The sequence below is a fragment of the Notechis scutatus genome, chromosome 1 (genome assembly GCF_049901735.1).
Source record: "Notechis scutatus isolate UNSWTSFEM ecotype Mainland chromosome 1, rNotScu1.2, whole genome shotgun sequence".
Classification (NCBI taxonomy): domain Eukaryota; kingdom Metazoa; phylum Chordata; class Lepidosauria; order Squamata; family Elapidae; genus Notechis; species Notechis scutatus.
The window spans coordinates 302,453,629-302,478,064 of NC_142009.1; the positions used below are offsets into that span (position 1 = coordinate 302,453,629).

The following is a 24,436-nucleotide window of genomic DNA, read 5'->3' on the forward strand; positions in this document are numbered from 1 at the left end:
CCTCCCACCCCTGTCCCGTCCGTCCCTCCTCTTGTCCCCTCCTCACTTAGAGAGAAAGATCCGCCTCCCCTGCACCGAGCTGCCACCCGGTGCCGCGTCTCCCGGCCAGCAGCGCTGCGACTTGGGAACCGGCCAAGCGACTTTAAAACCGAGTGGAGGCCAGAGATAGCCGGAATTACCCTCCACACCACACACACACACACACACAGAGAGAGAGAGAGAGTTGGCAGCTGTCTATCCCCCACCCTTGGAGTCCCGATGGCACACACGCGGGGCTGTCACAAAGAAAGGGAGAGGAATTGAGTGCCAGCCTGAGAAAGGCGAAGCTGCCTCTCTAAAGCATTTTGGTGGCTTTGTAAGTTTGGGGGAAAGGGGTGGGGGTGTCAATCAAATTATATCCAGAATACCCCAAGTGTTACAACTTACCGTATTTGCCGGTGTATGAGATGACTTTTTGCCCTGAAAAACATGCCTCCAAGTGGGGGGTCGTCTTATACGGCGAGTATATAACAAACTCTATATTTTGAGTGGAAATGTTGGGGCTCGTCTTATACGCCCAGTCGTCTTATACGCGGCAAATACGGTAATAAGAAATGACAGCAGGAACTGAACAGTCTTAGCTCTAAGAAACAGCTCAGACCTACTATCAACTGAACTATAACTACTTGATCTTGGTGATTGCCATGGGTTGGCCCTCAGCAAAAAGGATGCTGTAAGAGGATTTTTGTGAGAAATATCAAGAGCTGAGTTTAACTCAAACAAGACTTTGCCTTTTAGCTAAGACTAATCAGGAGCAACCGTTTACTGACACTGTCTTTCAAGTAAAATTGTACACTACTGATCAGTTATTCTCTGTATAGAATGGGGTACTTTGCATGATTAAATCACTATTTAGGAAACATGCATGATTTAATGACTATTAGGTAGAATGTAGAGTTTCCAGTTTCCCCCCATTTATTTACAATACATGAGTGTGACAACATTCAGGCAGACTGGCATTCTAAGTACATTTATCTGGGAGTAAGTATCACCGGAAGCAATAGGACTTCTAAATAAACATGCATGGGGTTTTACTAGAAAATGTCCAGTGAAGTTTGCACAAAGACAATTAGCTTTATGGAACTCCAGAAACATCAGTATTGCAATAGTGAATCTTAAAAGTCTTGACCAGGGAAAACATGTACCAAGAAGCAAATTTAACTCTGCTATTGTAGAGTTAAAGGGGAAATGCATGGCCATTTTTCTGAACATTTCTAAAGAATTATATAATAACTATCTATGCCAAGTATTTATTTGCCTGGCATAGATAGGCCACGTGCGTGTGTATACATGTAGATAGTTGTAGATGTACTATAAGCGTACACCTAGTTTTAATGAAGTTTGTCTTTGGGTTCAATAATGAACTGTGGTCAGGTATCAAAAGTATAGAAATAACAGGCTGAAGTGTCCAATAAATGAAAGGATGAAGTATTTTAGAAGGGATTCCATGTGGAATTAAATTCTTTATCAGAATTAAAGGAGGGTGTCCACTTTCACTCGCCTAAGGAACTACTTATAAGTTGCTTCTCTAGGTGTGGCCAATTTTCATTATTATTGTGTTTTACCCTCAATTTGTTTGGCATTCACTCTTTATAACTGACATAAAGGTAGTCAGATGGGCAATCTCTCATGTAAACTGCTAGAATCAATCAGTTTTGTTAATTGGACAAGATGACTCAATGGTACAGCAAAACATGTGGGAGAAGACAGGATGCATACTAATCCTGTTATCCTTTTTTCTCTGCATTGCAGATTTAAACGATGGTTGCTAGTTCATGTCTCATGCATTTGAAAGAAAAGGAAGAAATAATTTGAGTATGGAAAGTGCATCCAAAAGGTAACATCTGAAATGAGTGTAGTGAAAATTCTGTCAACAAGCAATTAGCATGTTACTCATCCAGCAAAGAGAAAAGGAACAGATAAATGGTTGGTTTGCTGCTCATTACAATTCCAGATGATTTCGGACTAAATTTAAAAGCCCAAGGCCTCATTCAGACTCCTGGAAGATCCCCTCTTTTATATTGAGAAATGCCCCCTTTACCTTTACTTGTGTTCTTTAACCTGCTGCAGGTCTGTGAGGCTTAAAGTTTGCTGAAGAGTCTTTCATAAGGGTTTTTACCAAAGGCTCTAAAGTCCAAGTAACATAGAAGCAATCCTATTCTAATGCTTAATGCTTTCAGGGTTCGCAAAGGGGTCTTCTGTGTACAGTTTTTGTGCTACATTTACATCAACATTAGATTTCTTCATCCCAAAGTTCACTGATGCCTAAGAGTGCAGGCTTTCTTCTAATTATTTGAAATTGGCTTAAAAGCATTTTTTGAGGAAGGACAATGCTGGGGTTTATAGGTACTGTTTTCTATTCATTTGCCAAAAGTTCACAATTTGCTTTTAAGAAAACTAGCATGGTCATCAGACTTAGTGATTTGGAATGTAGTAAATTCTGCAACTGCCTACTGATTGCAATTTTCACAAAAGCTCTAGTCTAGATATTCAGTGTTTTTTCAGTCTAGGTCTGGGTGTACTTGACATGTACTCTTGGGATAGTTTTGATCTTTTCATATACTGTATACAATCTCCTTTTTTGAACAAAATACAATCTTTGAACAACAGAGTTAGAAACCGTCAGGTATTTATTGAAATAAAAATAAATGCATTTTTACAATTCCCAAACATACAGTAGGTAAGCCATGTACAAAAATACCAGTTTCATTAAATGCAGCTACAGAGGATTATTATTTCTTTTTAGAAGAAAAATGCACAACAGGTTTTGTAGAAGGAATTAGGCTGGTCTGCATTTTTATTTAGAAAGCCAGAAATGGAAGGAAAAGGCTTGCTTCACAAAATTAAGTAGGTGCAGATATAAATGGCGATGATTTGCACATGTAGAGAACTCGGGGAGAAGTTTGGCTCATTAAAATGAGCCTAATTTTCTTCAAATGCATTTCAAAACTATATCCTATGACAGTAGAGAGGAAGTGACCTTTATAGTATGTATGTTGAATAAGTTGACTCAAGATTAAAATATTGGTAATGGGGGCACAGAATAGACAGATGCCCCAATATCCCAGGGCATCTCCTTGCCTCTCTCTTGAGGTAAGAGAGGGAATATGCATGCTTCCTTCCACCATCTAGATCAATGATCTTCACACTTGGAAAATGTAAGACTTATGGACTTCAACTCCCAGAATTCCTGAGCTAACATGACTGGATGAGGAATTCTGGGAGTTGAAGTCCACAAGTCTTAAATTTTCCAAGTTTGAAGACTCCTGATCTAGATTGTTTTACTGAACCTTGACCTATGCAGAAAACTCCAGACCAGCAATCTGGTTTCTCCAACTGTCTACCTGGGTTGTGCAATGCATCTTCAATACCAGAAAATGAAACCAACTGACATTCAATTTAGCACCTACGTACAGACTTCAACAACCAAGGCACTCTGAGAACTGTTGTTGGGTGTGAAGGGGCTTCAGAAATGTCCAATAATTCAAACAACCTTTTCACAACCTTTTTGCAGTGGGATTATGTGCAGAATTTATTTTTCAGAAAAGTAGGAAGCAAGGACATTTAGAGCAGATCTACAAGGTTACTCTAATTATCTGGATATGACCTGTAATACTGATGATTTGGAAGGGCCTAAATGTTGTTGTAGGATTTTTTTTGTAATATATTGGCATCTCTAGATCAAGATATCAGAGACATGTTGAGCAAGATTTTTCAGGACTTTAGAGAGCTTAGAAAAAAGCTCTGGTTTAGGAAAACAATTTGTCTGGGAAACAATACAAGATCTTATTCTTGTATTCTTTTTTTCTTATGGTTTACGATGTGGTTTAATCGTATTCAAGAAATATGGGAGGCTGTTTTAAATCAAGTCTAACCTGTTGGCTCTTCTAGCTTAATATTATCTATAATATTTGGCAACAGGTGACCACAAAGTCTGACTAGAGTAGTTTCCAGTTCTGCCTGGAAGCAGAGAAACAAAGAATGCATTATCAGTTTAATTATAAATTATGAAAGCCTATACAGACACACTATTTTCATTCTGGGACAAACAGTGATAACCTTCCTGCATTTTTCCTTTCCCTTCAGTGGTATAATCCCATTATTATACCTGGAAGAGTTTCAGTGGGCATTAGTTTTGCACTTGATAGTAAGAGAAAGAAACATAATGTTACTTCTTATTACAGTAACAATACTAATGGTAAGCAACACAATGATTTGGTTTCAGCTTCAGAGTTGCCAATCTTAACTTGAGTTAATAACTGAAGTTATGAAGTTATTTTACTATATATTGGGTCATTCCTTGTGTTAAAAGATCCCCTAAAAGGGCATGGGACAGTGGTTTGTGCCCTGAGATTAACACTGATATATGATTTGTTGGTTTCTTTGAAGGGTACTATAGTGCAATACGTGAGATGTTCACACAAGTTTCCAGAGTTTTAGAACTTACAGTCCTATTCATAATTGCATCCATGAAATTTCCATATTATTTTCAGAAAGTCCTGAGTGGTAATTATATGATGTACCTAAAACAATCATAAGTGCTTCCAGATGGACTACTGCTATTAAAAAGCATTTGAACAGTTATTCCACCTTTTTCTCCTCAACAGTTTTTATAGTAAGAAAAAAAGAAGAAATTGTAGAGAAATAAATGAGGGTTGCAAGCAGAAAACAAAATCACCTGGATCTTCTGTAAGATTGTGTTAGACACATAAGATATGATCTGGAAGCACTGAAGTTGCTTATGGTATCATAATGCATATCCAGAGAATTTGAGACACAATTTGATCAAATACAATAAAAATGATTAATGCCATAATTTAATTGTGTGACTTTAAAGATTTACATTCTATACTGAACTGTTTTGCCCTGATTGGACACATACATTATTTTTCTAAATATATGCATTTTAATGAAATATTTTAATAGCTTTTCAAAATTTAGGGAATTACACATTTCAAAGAATATTTGTATTTTTTATATTTGCTACAAAATATATCAGTTTGCATTAAAATAACTCACATTAAATTTCTTTTCCATACCTATTTGAGATGCTTTGCAAATGGAAAACTTTAGACTAGTTTCTAAAATTAATGGCTAATTCTCTGTGATTGCTTCTAAACTGTTATATCTTGAAATGCCAATCATGGATGCAATGTTGCAAGATTAAGGGTTAAACTGTGCCTCAAATCTTCATGTCATATCTCATATTATACATTCATACAACATATATCATGAAATTTACTTCATGATTCTTTGAAGCCAATCAAATTATTTTAATTTTTAAAAAAGTTTAAATTGCACAGATAATGGTACAGAGCATCTGTAATGAGTAAAGGATAAGGGAAAAAAATCCAAAACAAAACTAAACAAAGCAACCAGTTTGCTGTATATATTTGAGCAAAGATCCCTGATAATTTGTGTATAAAACCTTTAGCATCCATATTAAGTTCAGACTGATACAGTATGCAGATTAAAATATCAGGAAACCAAAGCTGATATAACAAAAAGATCACATCCAGTAAGACTCTAAGACAAAAAAAATATGAACATATGAGAATGTAATGTTCTTTCAGAAACAAAGGCATTAGCAGAAGGGGAAATTTGAGTAAGTACCTTTTCTTCTTTTCTAGAAAGCGTTCTCTCTTTATTCCTGCTAAAAGTTGCATGCAAAAATTATAGAGGAGTGGAATGTTACCATTTTAAAAACAGTACAATTATCACACTTGCCATTATATAGAGATCCCAGTAACATTAAGTTCTGTTTACAGAACAAAGAGGTGTGTTTGCAGACCACTCCAAAGCCTGCAGTGTTTAAATCTTATTGGAGTTGACATATGGTTTGCTTAGATTAGTAAATCAGTGGGTACAGGCTCCAAAGGTAAGAAACAAGGAGAATGGAATAAAACCATTTGTCATCTTTTCATTCAAGAAATTATCTGATTTTCTTGGAATCCACTGATATGGATTTCACTCAGAGAGATTAATGGCTTATAAAAAGCTTGTTATAAATTCTTCTTAACTCAGGCAGCTGGAACTGAGATTGTTTTTTTTTCATTTGGGATAAAGATCCTGTTGTGTGAAGATTCCTAAATGGGATATTATTCATAGATTTCCAGCAATTGACAGGAAATTTCAAGTTCAACTTTTAGAAACTGAGGTTGAAGCTCAAAAGGATCAATAGAGAGTTGAAGCAGTTTGCAACAACAATGAACATTAGAGACCAGTTTCTTGGAGCTTGAAAAAGAAAGTGTGTGAGAGATAATGTTCTCCACCAGAAACAAAACCCTGGAGAATCTCTATGGGGCAATTTTATGAGCTTGCTTCAGAGATATTGATTCAGCCTCTACATCTCTGTGCCTTCTGGGTATGCTAATTAGGGAGTACGTTTTGGAGTCAAATTTTTGAAGACCTGACTGAAGAAGATTTTGTTTGTAAACATAATCTCTTGCAGTAAAGACTTCATTACAGCAAAGGCAACAACCTGCAATGTATCACCTTTAACTACCCAAAAAGTCTCTCCATCCTATAATTAAATGGTACAACAACCATGAAAATGAGGTCATTTCTAGCAGAATTAGAAAGTACATAGGTTCTACTAATAGATCCCTTCATTTGCAATAGACAGACAAGTGCTTCTACTTTCCAAATATTAGCAGCAGCAATGTGACTTTGTTCCACCTGAATTAGATTGCTATAATTAAAAATAATTTCATATAAGCAGATTTTTTTAAAGGACTGTGAGCTCAACATTCTTCTGATACCTGGCACAGAATGTACTAAACATATTCACCAAACCAAACCATCTTGTGTTTTAGTTCCAATATTAAGTTCTCCACAGATACAAATCTGGCTCTACTTTTTAAGAAAAAAAAAGGGTGAGAATTTTAATAATCAGAAAAAATACATTGTTAACACTATTTTTAATAAAGTTTCCAAAATTATGTAAAAAACCTTACATGGTAAAAACAGAAATGGGGCAAAATGAATACTTGGGTATGTAAGAAAAGCCATTGCCTTCTTTTTAGCTGCTTTCAGTTGCATGGCTTAGTTAAACTTTTCACTTCTGATATTCCTCTTAAGTCTTGCACCTATTTTTCTTTTGGATTATAACTTTCACCCTAATATGCAGATCCTTAAAAGAAGTAATTGACATAAATATGTGATGGGTGTTGGCCCTTTTGATTAACATACAGAGGCTAACAATAGGTTGCTTGTCTTGTGAATCCAACATACAATCATGATGGTGCTGTTCAAATTACAGATCAAATCCTATGTTTTGAGGGTAAATCTTACCCTTCAGGAAAATCTGGTAATTATTTAGTAAACAAGGAAGTTTTAAATTAAACAAAATGAAGGCTTATTTTAAAAAAGAGGACGTGGTTTGAAAAATATTTTTTCACCTCTCCAAAATTAAGAAAATAGAAGAAGTCTTTTAAAATTTTATACTGTAGAGGCATGGTAGAGAAACAGTGGGTCTATATGCATATTCCATTTACAATATACATATTACTGCTAACTTTAAAAATGCAGATTTAATTCCATAGGACTAAAGCAATAAATGGAAGCTAAAGTCTTAGCAATATTGAAAATGACACATTAATCAACAGAGAGGGGGGATTAATGACTAACAACTAATGTGTCTGTATTCCCAGAAGGCCAACCATATCTAGGTTTTAAGCAAGCAGACATGAATGAAGTTGAACACCAGAATATACTGGCTTAATGCAATAAAGTGGCATGCATTTCAGCAACTTCAGAGCTTTACATTCTAGTCTTCAGTCCTCTGCTTAAATCATTTGAAGCAGCTTATGTACAGAACAGCTGCTGCTCTTAATCCACAGTGTAAAAAATTCCAAACCAAGTAAAGACATCTGAATTTTCTTTTAAGAAATTGGGGGGGAAGGACCAGAATATCAAAAGATGTGGCACCTTGATGCCTTACAACAGGGGTGTCAAACTCACATCAGGACTTCTCCTTTGCTAAACCGGGCAGGGCCAACATGTGATGCATCCAGCCTATGGGCTGCAAGTTTGACACCCCCTGCCTTACAGCGTTAATGTGGAAATTAAAGTAAAAAAGGCAGCTGGTTTTGGAGTGATGTGCTTCTGGCACAGATGGAGGAAATAATGGGATTCTCTTTCTGCTAGGAAATTTGCAAGATTCAAATCCAGTTTAGCAACCATGATTAATGATACAAGTAACAAGGCCTTGAAAAAAATATGCTTTTTGCACACACACACAAGTTTGCCCATCATCTTGCATGCTATATGCATAGTTTTAGAAAATGGCCCCAAACCACAGGTATGTGAAAACTGTTGCCACTGAAGTCTGGTCTCTTTTTAACAGATATATGAAACCACAGATAATGAAACCATGATTTAATAAGGGCCATCTGTGCATTTGTGCAGGTCAGATTCATTTCAACACATGCATATTGAAAACTTATTGATTGGCACTGAATAAAAGTTTGTTTTAATAACTTAAAAGGGGAAGTTTACTCTTTAGTGCTGGTCTCACTGCTATAAACAATAAGTATAATATCTTCCACTTTAGCAGGTGCACAGGGAATCTTATGCAGATCTGAGTGGAGGTCATCAAGTGAGACATGATGAAATATATGAAAAAGGCAAAAAGCATGTTCACAGAAAAATAATGTTACTGCTCAAAGCCTTGTCTTATAACAGCTGAATTAGCTTTAAAGTTATTTTATACTCTGGGCTGGTATGCCTGAGGGATATAGATATACAAAGCCCCTTTTGAGTTAAGGTCAACTCCTGATGATGTTATGAATGCATCCTTCTTTGCAACAATATGGAAGTGGTTTGCAATTGCTTTCACCCAGAATATTTCTGACTTCACAATCTAGTTCACAACCTTGGTAGTCTCCTATCCAACTACTAATCAAATCAATCAGAGTGGGCCTTTTCAAGGTGAGCCAAAGTCAGATAAGTATTAAGCCAGACATTATACAGAATAGAAAATTGAGGCATGCATGCAGTCCGCAACTAACTCGCTTCTATGTCAAAATGAAGGGTTAGATAGGAATACAAAAGGTAGAGAAGCAGAGAGAAATCTTGTCAGAGATAGGCAACCTGGCACCCCCTGGTGGTATGGACCAACATTTACCAATTCCAGTCTATATGGTCAATAAGAGAATAGTTAATAAAAATGTCAAGAGTACAACAGATTGTCAGCCTTCCTGAACATGCAAGCACTGTGAATGTGCAAGCCAAGCTATGTTTTTTCAGAGTGTTTTCACAAAAGAAAGCACAATTTCTTCGCTGTAAGATTTGGCCTCACTTATTTTTAATAGTCAGAATAGCTGACTAGAACCATACATGGATATGAAGCAGAATGACATTTTTCTCCTTTGTTGTTCCTAAGACTGGAACCAGTTTTTATATTGGATTGTTCATGCAATTTGCTTATTCAACTACCATAGCAGGCATCCTGGCAAAGGATTTAGCATTCAAAACATGGATTAAATGGCAAATAACAAATCAAATACAAACATTGTTTTTCAGCTTTCATATGTTTGCATGGAACTTTAGAACATGCAATTTTATCTCCATAAATATTCTGAGTGACAAAGGAGAAATGCATCTCCATGCAAAATTGAAGAGAAAAATACCTGAACTCATTTGAATGATGTCTCAGTTTAGGTCTACCTCTAATAATAATAATATATCCCAAGGCTGTAAGACAAATTATAGATTAGTGTGCACTGAAGAGTGGCCAATTCCCATTTTTCAGCTGAGTCTTGCATTTCAGTACTTATTTCTATATTTAAGGTAAAGGATTGGAATTGCTGAATGAACTAGTAATGCCCTTTTTGCTAGACTCCAAGCTTTCAGACTGAATGTGCTGCAGCTGGTCTTGTTGTTGTTGTTGCTAACAATGGATACAGTGAGTTTTCTTGCAAACATAAGACTTTGTACAAAGGGAAGGGAGAGTCACATAAGGTTTTTTTTTCATCCCCAGATGGCCTTTGATTGCACATATTCACAGAATGCAACCATTATTTTCCATAGGAGATCCATATGTTCTTATTATATGAATATCTGGGATTTTCCTTTGCAGAAAACGTTACTAAAAGAGGTGTGTGAGACATCAGCTGGGATCTCACATATACTAAATCACAGTTGTGGTATACTGAATAAAACATAAATAGCTTTGGCCAACATACTAAACCAGAAATCATGGTTTGCAAACCACATAATACATTAAGCAAAACATTCACTGCAATAGCTAAGTGTTACCTAGGGAATTACTGCTTTCTTAGCACAGTATCTCATGTAATTTGTCTGTTAGCTATAGTTTGGAAGGAAGTCATACTTTTGTTTTCTGGACTCTAGGAAACTTAGAGACAAGCTGGAGACTTTGGATCTGTTGCACAATAGTGCACAAGACAATTTTTCATGCTGGGAGCGGGGTTGGTTCAAACTGCAGAAGGATTTTTTTTTTTTAGTATTCCACTAGTATTGGAAACTGGTTAGAAGGCTAACAACTAACATTGTTTTGCAGGTGTAATTTTGCATCTTGCCAATTATGTCAGTCTGTAGTCTGAAACAACCTACTCTAAGACCCTGAAAACAGTTTTGCCTAGAGCTGGCAAAAGATTTGGCAGTGATTAAGTCATCAGACTAGAAACCAGGAAGCCATAAATTCTAGTCCCATTTTAGGCATGAAAGCCAACTGGGTGACTTTGGGCCAGTCACACCCTTTCAGCTCACCTCAGCTCACAGGGTGATGGTTGTTGGGAAAATAGGAGGAAGAAGGAATATTAGATATGTTCAAGTTGCATTATTTATAAAAATAACAAATAAAACAAAATCAACCCTGCCTTCTCTTGTACTCCTCTACTTGATGTGTAGAAATTACCAGATGAAGCTTTTCATGTCTTTGAGATAAAACGTTAACCTCTACATGGCTGTCATATTACTGGGAAAGGCAGAGGTCCGCTGAATTATTGGAAAGCCAGCAGCCCTATTTTGAACTAACAGAATCATTTTATGAGAGCATTTCAGGACTATACTTTTTTTTTTGTGCTGGCCAATTTGCCTCCTCCATTGTCGCTCTTCTCTATTCTGTCCACCCGCCCTCTTTTTCATGCTTTATTGTATCTTCTGGATACACTGGAGTGCCTTTGCAGATTCATATTATGGCATAGGATTCCAGCTGCACTATTCATACTATGTTCAAGCATATTTAATATTGTGTAAGATTTAAGAAGGCAGTGAATAGGTCCTTTACTGGGTTATCTACCTGGAGCAGAAAACTGATTATTTACATAAACTGACCAGGGTCATACAGTGCAGTAAATCATGGCTGTTTCATTTTTTTTTAACAGTGCTGTTTGTAGAAACAAAATTGTGCCAAGCCACAAACCATGATTTACATGGTAAACTAAAAACCAGGAAAAACCACACTATGATTTAGCATGATGTGTGAACCGAGCTAAAATACACACCCATACCACCATAAAACTATAGTTGACTTCTCTTCCCTTTGGCAGAACATTTAAAAGCACATTATATGATTCTATCTGAACTACAACGGTGCCAACTCTGATTTAACTATGCTACGGGGAACAATCAGATACATATTCTAAACGCCTGTTTATTATTTAGGAGAATTCCAAGTCATTCCATCTAGCTGAATAGTATGAAATTGAGAATAAACAAAAATAAATCCTTCTTCATGCAGCATGTAGTTATATTGGCATTTCTTTCCACAGCACGGAGAAAGTAAAGCTATGTAAAGTTTTGACTTCAATAGAGATTTTCATAAAGCACTTTTGGAAAGCAATGTGATCCTAATGGTTCTAAGAGTGAAGTAACCATGTTGGTTCACCTCACCATACTGTGTACAGAGCTTTGTCTGTGGTAAAAGCTGAGAGGAGTTCCCTGTGGGAGTGCTACAGGAGAAGATTGAAAGGAGCTTTCTCCCACCATACTGCTCAAGGGCTTCTTGATATGGAAGTTTCAATGACTACTGAGATAGATTATAGTGTGCATTCAAAGTAGTCAACCTGGAGCCTAGGTTGGTGGTCTGCCAGATCCTTTCTGAATGTAGTTTCAAGGAGGTAAGCGATGTCTTCTCTTGCAACCCTAGTCCATGGTGCTTATCATATCCAAACTATCTGTCAGAACCCCCACACTGAGGTCTTCCAGGCCAGGAAGTTCTAAGGTACAATGGGGGCAATTCAAAAACTGCCCATCCTATTGAGAAATATCTAAGAAGAATCTTTTCCTTTAATCTGACCACCCAAATGGTTTTGTTGAGGCAATACGGGTCATGATTCACTTCAGCTTTGGTGGAATGAGTCATATTGTCTCTGCAGTGTGAACTGTTTCACTGACATGAATCTGTAAGTCTCATCACCTACAGCTTGTATAAAAGGGATCAGATAAGCTGATGGGACAAATAAGAATTTCAGTAATTACTAATTATGCTGACTATATGCCACCCTGAAGATCAGAGGTTTTATGCCATTAATACTTGCTCTTGGGGAATATGAGCAGGGGTGCAAGATAGGTTGGACTGAGAGAGAATGGCTGCTCCAAAGAACCAGCCAGCTTTTTTTTTAAAAAAAATATTTTTATGACTGTATGCCATTTGCTTCTGTATTTCTATGTATGTTTGTATCATATAAAATTAACAAGGAAATTTAACAAGGAATCCTTTGTTAATTTTGTTATTTTCACAATATTTCTGCATTAAGTATAATGAGATGTGATTGAAAATATATCGTGGTTAGGATCCAAAGGGCAACCCCATGATGGCTTCTCCTTTCTGCTGGTAAGGCGAACACATAAAAAGATGTGAGATGAGGATATTGGCAACAGCAACAATGCAAGACTCATGATCAGCAGGGTAACAACATTAACCAATGAATATGGGAAAATAGGAAGCAGCAACATATTTATTCAGACCACTGGACCATTTAGTGCAATGTTTTTGGTAGCAAATCTCCAGAGATTCAAACTAACCCAAACTTCAGTGCTATAGGGGGCAGCTGGAATCCTTTGCATGTAAAATGTTATGGCCCTCCCTTTAATAGTAATCAATTACAATTAACTGGACAGTAGATTTTTTTTTAAAAAAAATACTGTTTCTGTAAAATCTACAGAGGCTAAGTGGCATCTTAAGAGACATCCCTCATTCCCTTCCTAGGAAATATAAGTTAAGGCCGTCTCCAGTTTCGATGTGCATCTCTGCATACAGGGCTTCAAATACATCAGTATTTTGTCAGATAAATATCCTATTAGCAATAGTCATGATGATCAATGGGAAAGGTTGAGTAGAAAATCTGGATTGTGCATATTATATAAATTCAATAAGAAGTTAACTGGCTAATAAAATTAGTCAATTACCTTTTTTCAATCAGATGGCAATCCTAAGCGTGATGTATGTAAAAACACAGGAAGGACAATGACACATGGCTGCTGCTACCTTTGGATGGTAAGTCATTTTTCATACCTTCTTATATTATTCTTTTTATTTTTGTGCTTAACACAGACTATTTTTCAACAAAGACATACTCAAATAAAGAGTAGCATTTGTTGAAAACACCTACGTCAGGACATTTTTGATATATATACATATATATAAAAATCATATATACAATATAAATATAGTCATATATTTTAAAAACATATTTTAGCTCTAAATATGAATACTTCATTTCTCCAGCCTGAGCATACATTGGATAATGGCGGTCATTTAACCAACTTTCCAGTTTTAAATGGACTCCTTAGCAGTTGCCATGATTCTTGAAGAATTTATACAAGATAAAGATTTGCTGGGAGTGGGGATGGAATCACTGGAAAAAAATGCAATCTGTCAACTTAGCTGCACTGCAGGCAAGGAGAACTTAAATTGGCGGTGGGCGATCGTGTCTCAGCATTAAGTTGAAGGAGTGTGCAAAGTTGTTGGTGAGCTTGCAACTGTGTGTTTCCTCTGTTAGCGGGAGCAGAAAGGCAAGGAGTAGCAGAAGCAACAGCAGCAACTGGACGGGTAAAGCTGCACAGCACACACGACGTAGGAAGGAACATGCACTTACTGGTCGACCCTGAAAGACAGAAGCCACAGGCATTAATGGAAGCTAATACCTGAATCTAAACTGAATCAGGCATTTCCTAGACAATGGAAACATAAAATAACATGGGCGTTCTCTTCTCAGGGCAAGCTCAGCCTTTTGGCTAGTTTTGCTGAGCATGCACTGCTTTGTAGGGTATTGAGACAGCATGATAAATACCATATCCATCTTTCAAAATGTGACAGCATTCACAGTACACTAAACTTAATCATTATTACTAATATTACTATTTAAAGCAGGGTGTCCAACCTTGGCAACTTTAAGACTTGTGGACTTCAACTCCCAGAATTCCTCAGCCAGCTTTGCTGGCTGAGGAATTCTGGGAGTTGAAGTCCACAAGTCTTAAAGTTGCCAAGGTTGGACACCCCTGATTTAAAGATTAAAATCTGAAATAATCCCAAAGATGTTCTATGAGCATGACAACAACATCATGTGACATTTTGTTTTAGGTCTTTGGAATTTCAAGATTCTCGTGTGAAATTTTATTTACTGAAATCTTGTGAGATTTGTTTGGGTTGGGGCTGTTTTTTTATTTCGTTTTGATTATTATTATTTTTTGCAGGGGCTCTGCGGATCTGAAAATTTTACTAAGTCTTTCTTTAATGGATTTAGAGGATAGCTCTGCAATTGCCCCAAAGTTTTAATTTTAAGTAGAGATGTGAATTTTGATAACATCATCATCATCAAATTTACTTTACACAGAAGAACATCGTTAAGGTAATCCAACATGGTCATAATAAAACACAATTAAGTTAATTCTTAGTTAAAATGAAAAGCTGAAAGGGTAAGTCAAGACAATCAAATTTCTCTAGAACACTTGTGGGATCACTCAAAACTACAATAATATTCTAACTTAAACGATATATCCCTTGTCAGGAAATAGATCACAAAATTCAAAAACCCATCAGCATGAATAATCAGCGAAGTCTTTAAAATGTGTCACTAAAATCTGTTGAGCAAAACAAATTTAGAAAACTTTACAAAATGGAAATTTGAAACAACCTCTCCCTCAAATGAAATACAATTTTTCATAGCAAAAGAGCAATAAAGGATTAAAAAAAAGATTTTGAAGAAGGTAGTACCTAACACTCATCTTGATACCTTGATTTAGCCAACACTGACAACTTCTTCACTACCTCTTTTTTTGTGGAAGGTTGTTGAGAAGGTGGTAGAGGCTCCCTTATCAGTATTCCTACTATTTAGCATTCAGTGTAGTCCCAAACACGGGATAAAAACAACATTAGGCACTTTGGTTGATAATTTTTGTTAGAGCATAAGTGGGCAAGTTGTGTGTTTTGGTTCTGATAGTCTACTTAGCAGCATTTGCTATTTATCAGCATGTTATTGATTGAACACATATCTTCTGTTTCACCTGCAAGAGGTGAAAGTTGGGGTACCCTTTATGGTTCCAGTTGGTAATTATTATTAAGAAGAACTCCAGCATTTGGTTATTCCAGTATAAAGGTATTTGGAAGATATCTAGTGGTTGGTCTTTGCCACCCAAGGTTATGCCATAAATGCTGTTGAAACCGAAGATGTCCAGAACTGGATGATATGATACAAACCCAAATTACAACCTTCCAGGACAATGTTGTTTGGCCAGAATTAGGGCATGTTGTAACACCACTCCTAGAAGTTACTTTGTATGAGTAGCCCTCTCTCTTAAGCAGTTAGTTCATGGGCTTAGTGGTCCTCTTGGACTCAGGTTCCTATACAAGCAGCAGGTCAAACCTGTGCCAGGGAAATATTTGCCCGGCTGATGCAACCAATTATGATTTCCTCTAGTCAATGATACCCATACCTTAGGGATAGATAGTAACTCCTGCCTTCAGCTGGGCAGCTGTAGTAATGTAAGTTACTACATCTCTTGGAGATGACTCAGCATCTGCAACTGTACAGAATGGAGTAACCAGAATGCTGGAGGGCCAAGCCCATCACTGCAAAATAGCACCAATTCTAAGATTGCTGCCTAGGCTCCAAGTAAACATCTGAGTCCAATTCAAAGTGCTAGTTATCACCTTTAGAAATCACTATGGTATAGTTCTGTGTTATATCAGGCACAGCCTTACCAGAATTGAATCTGTCACTCTGGTCTGAACATCAAGAAGAGGCCTGCAAACAATTCTTTACCCATGAGAAATGCATGGGAATTGGGCTAGGTGACCAACCTTCTCCAGTATATGTGCACTCCTGGCCTAGAACATGCTTTCTCAACCCCCCCCATATTATTCCATTGGGTGTTCATCTTAAATTATTATGAGCATTTCTTTTGGACACATATTACTGTTTCTATTTGGCTATTACTATTTCGGTTTTGATTTCTTTGCTGCCCAGAGTCTTAATTGATAGGAGTGGCCTTATAAATACTGTAAAGGACAAAAATAAACACTGTTTCTTCTCTGGCTCAATTTGATTAACTGCTATCTCTTCAGCAGATGCAATTTCCCCTTAAAAACCCTGCACATTAGATGCCTTGTAAGTTTATAGGGAATTTGATTTTTAATCAACTTTCAACAATTGCTGAATAATGCAAGCCTTTTTTAAAAATTATATTGGATAGTATCTTCTGTATGAATACTGTAAGCAAAGCTTCTGTAGTGGCCTACTCCACAGCCTTTAGAAAACAACTAATGAACATAAAAGGCAAACATTTCTGGGGTGCCTACAACCTCTTTCCAGCAGTCAAAAACCTGGATCAACTCAGTATTAGCTTGCCAGGCCTTCAGTCTCTAAGAAAACATTCTGTATTATGAAATAACTTTTCCAGACAATTTTTCTGCCTTGAGGGAAAACACTGGATTCTTAAAAAAATATTCATTTTGTGATTGCCAAGTGCTGGCTATAGTATTTTCCAAAAGGTTTTCATGCCAAGCAGGAACTTAATTATATAGAAGTGCACATTTCACACTCTTTCCTCCTGCCAGAAATGTTTCTTTCTTGTATGCATTTCCTGCATTTGAGGCATCATTCAACTTGGCTTGTTTAGCCTCAGAAACACTTGATTGGGCAGCAGAAAGTCCCCCCCTTTATAATCTTTTAAAATTATTATTCTTGTACAATCTTATATTTTTCAGGCTGCCAGGGAACAAAAAAAAGGAAGTGGAACAGATGGTGAAATTTGAACTCAATTCAGTAGTCTTGGCTATGTATGCTGCTTAGCAATGGCTCATTATAATAAAGTTATATGAAAAGAAATCAAATCATGATTTCTTTTAACAACAGCAGATTTAACAACAGCAGAAATGCAAAATATAAATCATCACAAAGTCATGTAGTAACACCTTTTACACATTGAATTCAGTGGTATCACAAAAGGTCTCCTTGGAGGCTACATTTGCTGTTTTATTTATTTTACTTTATTTTTCATTTTATTTATTTGTGTCCTGCCTTTATTATTTTTATAAATAACTCAGTTAGTTATAAAAATAATAAGGCATGAGGATATCCAACACACCTTCCTCCTCCTATTTTCCACACCACAACCTGTGAGGTTGGTTTGGGCTGAGAGAGAATGACTGATCCAAAGTCATCCAGTGGCTTTCCTGGCTAAGGTGGGACTTTAACTCATGGTCTCTCACTTTCTAGCCTGTTGCCTTAATCACTTGACCAAACTGGCTCTAAGTAGCTAATCTCTGAGGAGCTAAGAGTGACTCTAATCTTCTCTGCCTCTGACTTGGTTGCTTGACCAAACCTTTTCCTGGAGGGGAAATTCTGCAGCTTGCTTGTCACAGAATAGGAGCAAGGGGACAGCAGGGGAAACAGTGGCTACTTTTGCACAATCATATCGTAAAGTGAATGAGGTTATATGAATTATTTGGCTAGTGTATGCACCACCTGAGAAAGTTTCTATTGATTATAATTTCTCATTTTTCTGGAAAACCTTACTGAACTGTTTTGGAATAAACCGGGCCTTTCTATTTGTACAACTCAAAGCACACTGCACTAATTCTATAAATGGATAGACAAGTTTCAGGAGTTGGCCTACCAATCTCTAGGGCCATACTATAAATAACATTTTCCAGATTCACTGCTTCTATGGCATGGCTATGCTCTAAGGCAAGGAATATTTCCAAAGTGTATACTGTAGCAGCTTCTCATGACCTAGAGCCCTCCTTACGTGTTGAGAACGCATTTACATGGCTTTGGGGATTCTGGAAGCTGTGGTCCCAAACATCTGTCAGGAATTAGGATGAAGAACGTTTGATTCCTAAGATGTTGAAGAAATAGAAATCAAAATATCCATCCATTTCAATTTGGCAGTGTTGTTTAGACAGTGCAGGGAAAATATTGCAACAAGGGGGGTAGGGGAATTCCAAGTTCAAAAGGATTGTAATGCCTTCTCTCAGGTAAAGTTCTCAGCAGAGAAATGAAACATTCCCATGCTTTAAAGGTTATGCTATTTTGGGTCCATTGCCCTTCCTGTGTTTCCTTTATTCTTGATGAAATTTCAGAATGAGTGAGTCTTAACTTCAAACAGAGCTTGGGAAACTTCAATAAAACATGCAAAGCATCTGAATCAAAGTTGTCTTAATCTTGAAGCATAAGAGGCAGATGCTCGTAGAATGACCTATCTCTTGAACACTGAATTCTTGATGTTCTGATAATAATCTTTTGTATTTTCTTTGCAATACCAATCCTGAATCTCACTGAGGTTTTTAAAAATGTAATGACCTTTATGTCCTTGACAACTGGACATCAATTTTCCTAGCCTTAAGTGAATAAATTAGGCAGTTAGTTTCTTAACTCATTTGCTCTTGGGACCCAAGAAGAAAACATCAAATGGTTAAGCTGTCAGCAACAGAATTTGTGCAAACAACCTTGACCTAAAAGTCTTTTGGAGTGGGGGGTGGCTATACTAAATGTAAATGAGGAAGAGGAGGAGTAGGCAAGAGGCAAAATAAGAAAAAAAGCATACGAACTAACGATTTGAGTTCGTATCATCACTATATTCACATTTATAGCTTTGCAAGACAAATTTGATCAGCAGATGGAGGGAAATTATGGAATATGAATTCCAGCAAATTGGGAACTGGAATAGAAGACACTTGTGATGACCCGGAGTGTAACACAAATGTAACAAAATCCAAAATGTAAATAAATGTCCTTTAATGCCTCCAACTTGGCCCTACTGTTCAATAATTCTCAGTTGGAGATAAAACTTACTCAAAATAGTATTTAAAAGAAAGCAATACAGTCTGAACTTAATGAGCAGATAGAGGTGAAATAAAAAACCCAAAACAAACTACAATGAAGGAAATTCCACAACGGACCAGGATAAATAATTATCAACTTCAAGGAGATAACAAGGCACAGTCTGTTGGAAGGACGCCAATCAAGATAACTTCAGCCCAAAATAAAACATGCTTTGCTTCTGGCAATGCTGTGTTGTAACTGTCTCTCTTATATACTGTTCTCCCCAGCTGAAAATAATGAGGAGAATCATGGCCACTTCTTCTCTTGTAAGCCAAGTTGTTTCCTTCTCTGTTCCTCCCTGCATGTCCTAGGATGAAGATGGGATGGCCCTGGTTCTTCCTCTGACTGCCTAGCTGGCTTCTGCCCTTCCACAGCCTCCTCCACAACCTCCGGAGCCACACCTCCACTCCCTGTTGGCTGTTCCTCCTCTCTCTCAGAGTCCGACTCTACCAAGGGCCTGACAACACTTCTGAAAATGCTTTCTTTTGTAATCTGATACTTGATTACTGGTTAAGTGACAAGAGCTACCTATAGAAATTCCACGACTGTCAGCTGTCATATCAGGCTGGCACATACTGGTACTTCTCAACTTATTGAGCCCAAACTCAATTGCTGAGACAGTTGTTGAGTTTTGCTCCATTTTACAACCTTTCTTGCCACAGTTGTTAAGTGAATCACTGCATTTATTAATCACTACTGTTGTTAGTAATACTGTTGTTAAGTGAGTCTGGCTTCCCCATTGACTTTGCTTGTCAGAAGGTTGCAAAAGGTGATCATGTGATTCCGGGACACTGCAACCATCCTAAATATGAACCAGTTGCCAAGCATCTAAACTTTGATCACATGATTGTGGGGATGCTGCAAAGGTTGTAACTGTGAAAACAGTCATAAGTCCCTTTTTTTCAGTGCTGTTGTAACTTCGAATGGTCACTAAGCGAACTCTTACAAGTCAAGGACTACGTAACATCCAAGTTGTCAGTTCATGCTCTCCTTTGAGTGGCTCCAAATACAGCAACTCCCTTTTCTTTAGCACTGTGATGGGGAAAGCTATACCTGGCCCCACTTTGAATATTAAACTTAGTTTTAAGATTCTGACTTTAGTGGATTTTACAGTGGTGTTTTATATTCTTTAAAACTTTGTCATATCTTTTGTACTTGGATTTATTGTTGTCATTTTCTTTGAGTCCTCAGATAAGCTAAAAGGTAAGCTTTATTTTTATTGTTTCCTTTGCTTTGCTTTTATTTGTTGACATTTTTTATTATTTCGTTCTTTTTACTGTTGTAAGCTGCCTAGGGTAGTTCCATGGTGAGATAGGCAGTAAATAAATTTAACAAATACTGTAATAATCAGTAAACATAAGTAACTGTGGTTATTTGTTTTCATTTATTTGAAAAAATTATATTGCCTCCCACTCGCAGCCATTCAAGGTGGCTTACAGGAAATATTACAAGTTGCATTTCCTCTGAACAGTAAGTAATATGAGCACAAAAGAAACAAGTAAAAAAAAAAATAAGGACTGCCCTCCAATCCTCAGGAAGCATATTATCACCAAAGAGGGTGAATCAAGGTATTTCTCCATTAGTCAGTGGTGGGATTCAAATTTTTTTACTACTGGTTCTGTGGGTGTGGCTTGGTGGGTGTGGCAGGAGAAGGATACAGTCAGAGGTGGTATTTGCCGGTTCTCCAGACTACTCAAAATTTCCGCTACTGGTTCTCCAGAACTGGTCAGAACCTGCTGAATACCACCTCTGCCATTAGTGCTTCCCATTACAAATGATCCTGAATCTTAGCAAGAAGGACAGCTCATCTTACTGAAATTTCAAGAAGGTAAGAGATTGGGACTTTTCAGGGAAAGCCCTGACTTTGAGCCAGATTAGACATAAATAATGGAAATATTAATTCAATTTATATTCCTCCTTTTTTTCCAAACAGGGTGGAAAAAACTACAACAGATTGCCTATGCCTACAATCTTTTTTCATGATCAACCTGCATAGAATTAAATGTAGCATGAGTCTAATCTGTAACTGATTTTTAATATAGTTTGTGAGCCCTGATTGATTTTCAGTCTTATTCCAAAACATGCCTGTTATGAGATCTATATATCTCCATACTTCTACCTATTTGCACAGAAAGATAGGATATAAACAGAAATGTTCTTTTTACTTGTTTCTTGCCCACAGGATGTAACTTTCTAACCAATCTCTACTACCCCAAAGTTAGACCCACAGAAAAAAAAAGTCTTTACAAATTTAGCATTCCTGCAATACTTGGCCTCCCACCCTCTCCCTTGGTTTTTGCCAGATCATCAGCGAGAGCCTGTTATCTTGTGTTAATAACTCAGCCAGTTACCATGGAAATGCCCAGGCTGTCACAACTTCAGCATTGTGATGCCGCTGCAGGATCTAGGAGTAGGAAGCACATATGCTTATTACAATTGGAGACTCATTCAAAATGTTACTTTCTTAGTTTAGTGATGTGGGCAGAGAACTGCACTATCTGAAGCCAAGACCTCCTTTTGAAGGCCTGTGAACACAGCAAGTTTAAATGAACACGGGGGAATGACCAGGGGAAGGTTAGATGCAATACAGGTAGTCCTTAATTTATGACTGTTCATTCAGCAACTGTTCAAAATTGTGATGGCACTGAACAAAAGAATTTACAATCCCTGCCCAAAGTTACAGCTGCTGTTGCACCCCTGCAGTAATGCAAACAAAATTTGGGTGCTTGACAAACTGCATGCCTTAATGACCAACCACGGGGATGCTACAGTGGTCCCCCCACCTAACATCCCCCCATCCCATTCCACTGGGTCCCCAAGGTCTTGAGCCTGCTTCCCAACCCACTGGGTCCCACACTGCCCCCCCCCCCACAACACCCTCATTATGGCTCAGTCATTTATCTTTTCCATAGATCTCTTTTGGGAAGTAGGCAATTTGCTGTGTAGTCTTCCTACATTGAGGCCATGTGGTGCTGTCCCAGAAATGGCAACATTTTGGGACTGGCTGCAATGAATTCTGGCTTCTCCAAAATGGCACCTGCTTCTGGAACAGCACCATGTTGCCTCCATACTGTATAATCAATCTGGAGTTCACAAACTCCATAAACAAGAACTGGGGGTCATTAGGTGAGGCAGTCACATGTTTGCCTTGCTTAAAACTGTCACAATTTGCATGCTGCATTACAGTTGTATGTTGAGGATTACCTGTATAACAAGGACTTTCAGGTTTACAACCAGCTGCTTTATACCAAGCCATTCCCTTAATCTGACTAGATTAGAGTTGTCTACATCAGCCTCTTCTACCCAGCATTCTTCAGAAACTCTGGGAATGCTGACTCCCAGAATTTTCAGCCTCAATCTTTTGGCTATTTCAGCTGTGTGTTCTAAAAATCACAGATTAAACACTTCCAGAGGACAATGGTTGGGGAAGAGTGGTCTTCATTAACCTTCCTTAAGTCTTGTCTCTAGATACATCAGAACACAATTCTTGTGGTTAAAGAACGTATTTCAAAACTGGCATGAAGCTCACTGAAATGCCAAGAAAAGGAGCCTCTCAGTTTGTTGCTCTCGGGTGGGTGGGTGGGGTGTTACTAAGTATGCAGTGAGATTTAATACAATAAGACATACTGTATAACAAAGTGATATAAATAGCTATCTATGCTGATTCCCCTACAAAATTAATACAAAAGATAGCAAAACAATGCTAACACTATGATTGTGGTTCTACAGGAACCCTTTGCTAACCTTCTGTTACTACAATTCCTGCAATCCCAGCCAACATGGCCAATGATACAGGGTACAGAGAATTTTATTCAGACATAGTTGAGGGATCACAGATTTCCTATCATTGCTGAATTTCTTATTTTCAAAAGAGGAAAAAACAACCCGCAGCTAAGTGCCAGAGTCTCTGTTTTCAATGCAGCAAGTGCTAGAAATTGTTCTCAATGTATGACAATCTCTACTATATTTCTTGCCATTCTGCATATAACTCCTGGGTTTTTTTTATACATTGACACCTGGACTCAATGCTCATTGTTTTTATACTTGTTTTTACAATGCTCTGAGGTATGCAAGAAGCCAAAGAACTATTGCTCATTGTCAAATTATGGAAAAGCCACAGGATCCAGGATCTTCAATTTCTCATTTTAATCTTCTAGTCTCTTGTTTATGATAAAATTGCATTAGTGTATATTTTTAATCTGAACCATGTATCCTGATCCCAATTGCTGAATTGTCACAACCCAATGATTTACAAACTACCCAACTGTATTTCACATGGGTGGATTGTACAAACCCTCTCTTGGGATTTCAGTCTATACATACAACTTTGCTCAGTGGAAATTATTTCCAACTAAACATGCATAAGCCTCCACTGCACGTGGTCACCTCTATTTTTAATAAAATCCTAGCTATTATAGGCAGATGCAACTATTGCTTCTCAGCCAGAACCACACAGCCAAATAAAATGCATATATCTTACAATAAATAATGAAAAATGGCCTTGAAATGTTCCTTGAACTTTTGTTTGGTACCCTTTTCATAAGATTTTTTTTTTGTCTCAATATCTGGCAACCTTCCAACCAGAATTAAATAAAGCAAGTTTTTATCCACCCTAGGAATGTAAGGCCTGACATTATCTGTGGCTTGTTTAAAATGTTGAAATAAATAACTCTCTGTTAAGTCCTTGTACATTGATTAAGAATGAAATCTAATGCCTCGTTACCTAGGAATAAGCCCTGCAGAATTCCAGGGTTTACTTCTGAAAATGAGCGATAATATATACAAAACTGTAGATTTTACAACCCATGTTCTCCATTTCTCAGATGTCGTATCATTTTTGGGTCACTTTCAATCCCAGGAAGATTCTTCACCCCCAAACAAATGAACAAATTAACAGAAATATTAGGATTAAATAATTTGCCTTAATATGAGTAAAATTAGATTTTGTGTGTGTATGTGTGTGTGTGTGTGTGTGTGTGTATTCAGGTTTTGCAGTAGATACTCAACGATATCTCAGTAGATGGCAAGTCAATATGTAAAAGGTAATTTGAAGCCAAGGCATCTAAAACTCCTTGGCTTATGATTCTAGACATAAATGTGAA

General features: G+C 37.3%; 1 protein-coding gene across 3 annotated transcripts in view; it reads right to left on the reverse strand.

Annotated features, from left to right (window-relative positions):
* Positions 1 to 2,651: 2,651 nt before the first annotated feature.
* The window catches only part of SYNE3 (spectrin repeat containing nuclear envelope family member 3), a 91,856-nt gene continuing 70,071 nt past the window's right edge, over positions 2,652 to 24,436 (reverse strand). For all 3 annotated transcript variants that reach the window (XM_087952133.1, XM_087952135.1, XM_087952134.1), the window contains exon 18: positions 2,652 to 14,114. In XM_087952133.1, coding sequence (XP_087808259.1) covers positions 13,917 to 14,114 — 198 coding nt within the window. In that variant the 3' untranslated portion in view covers positions 2,652 to 13,916. The remainder of the gene's footprint in view (positions 14,115 to 24,436) is intronic.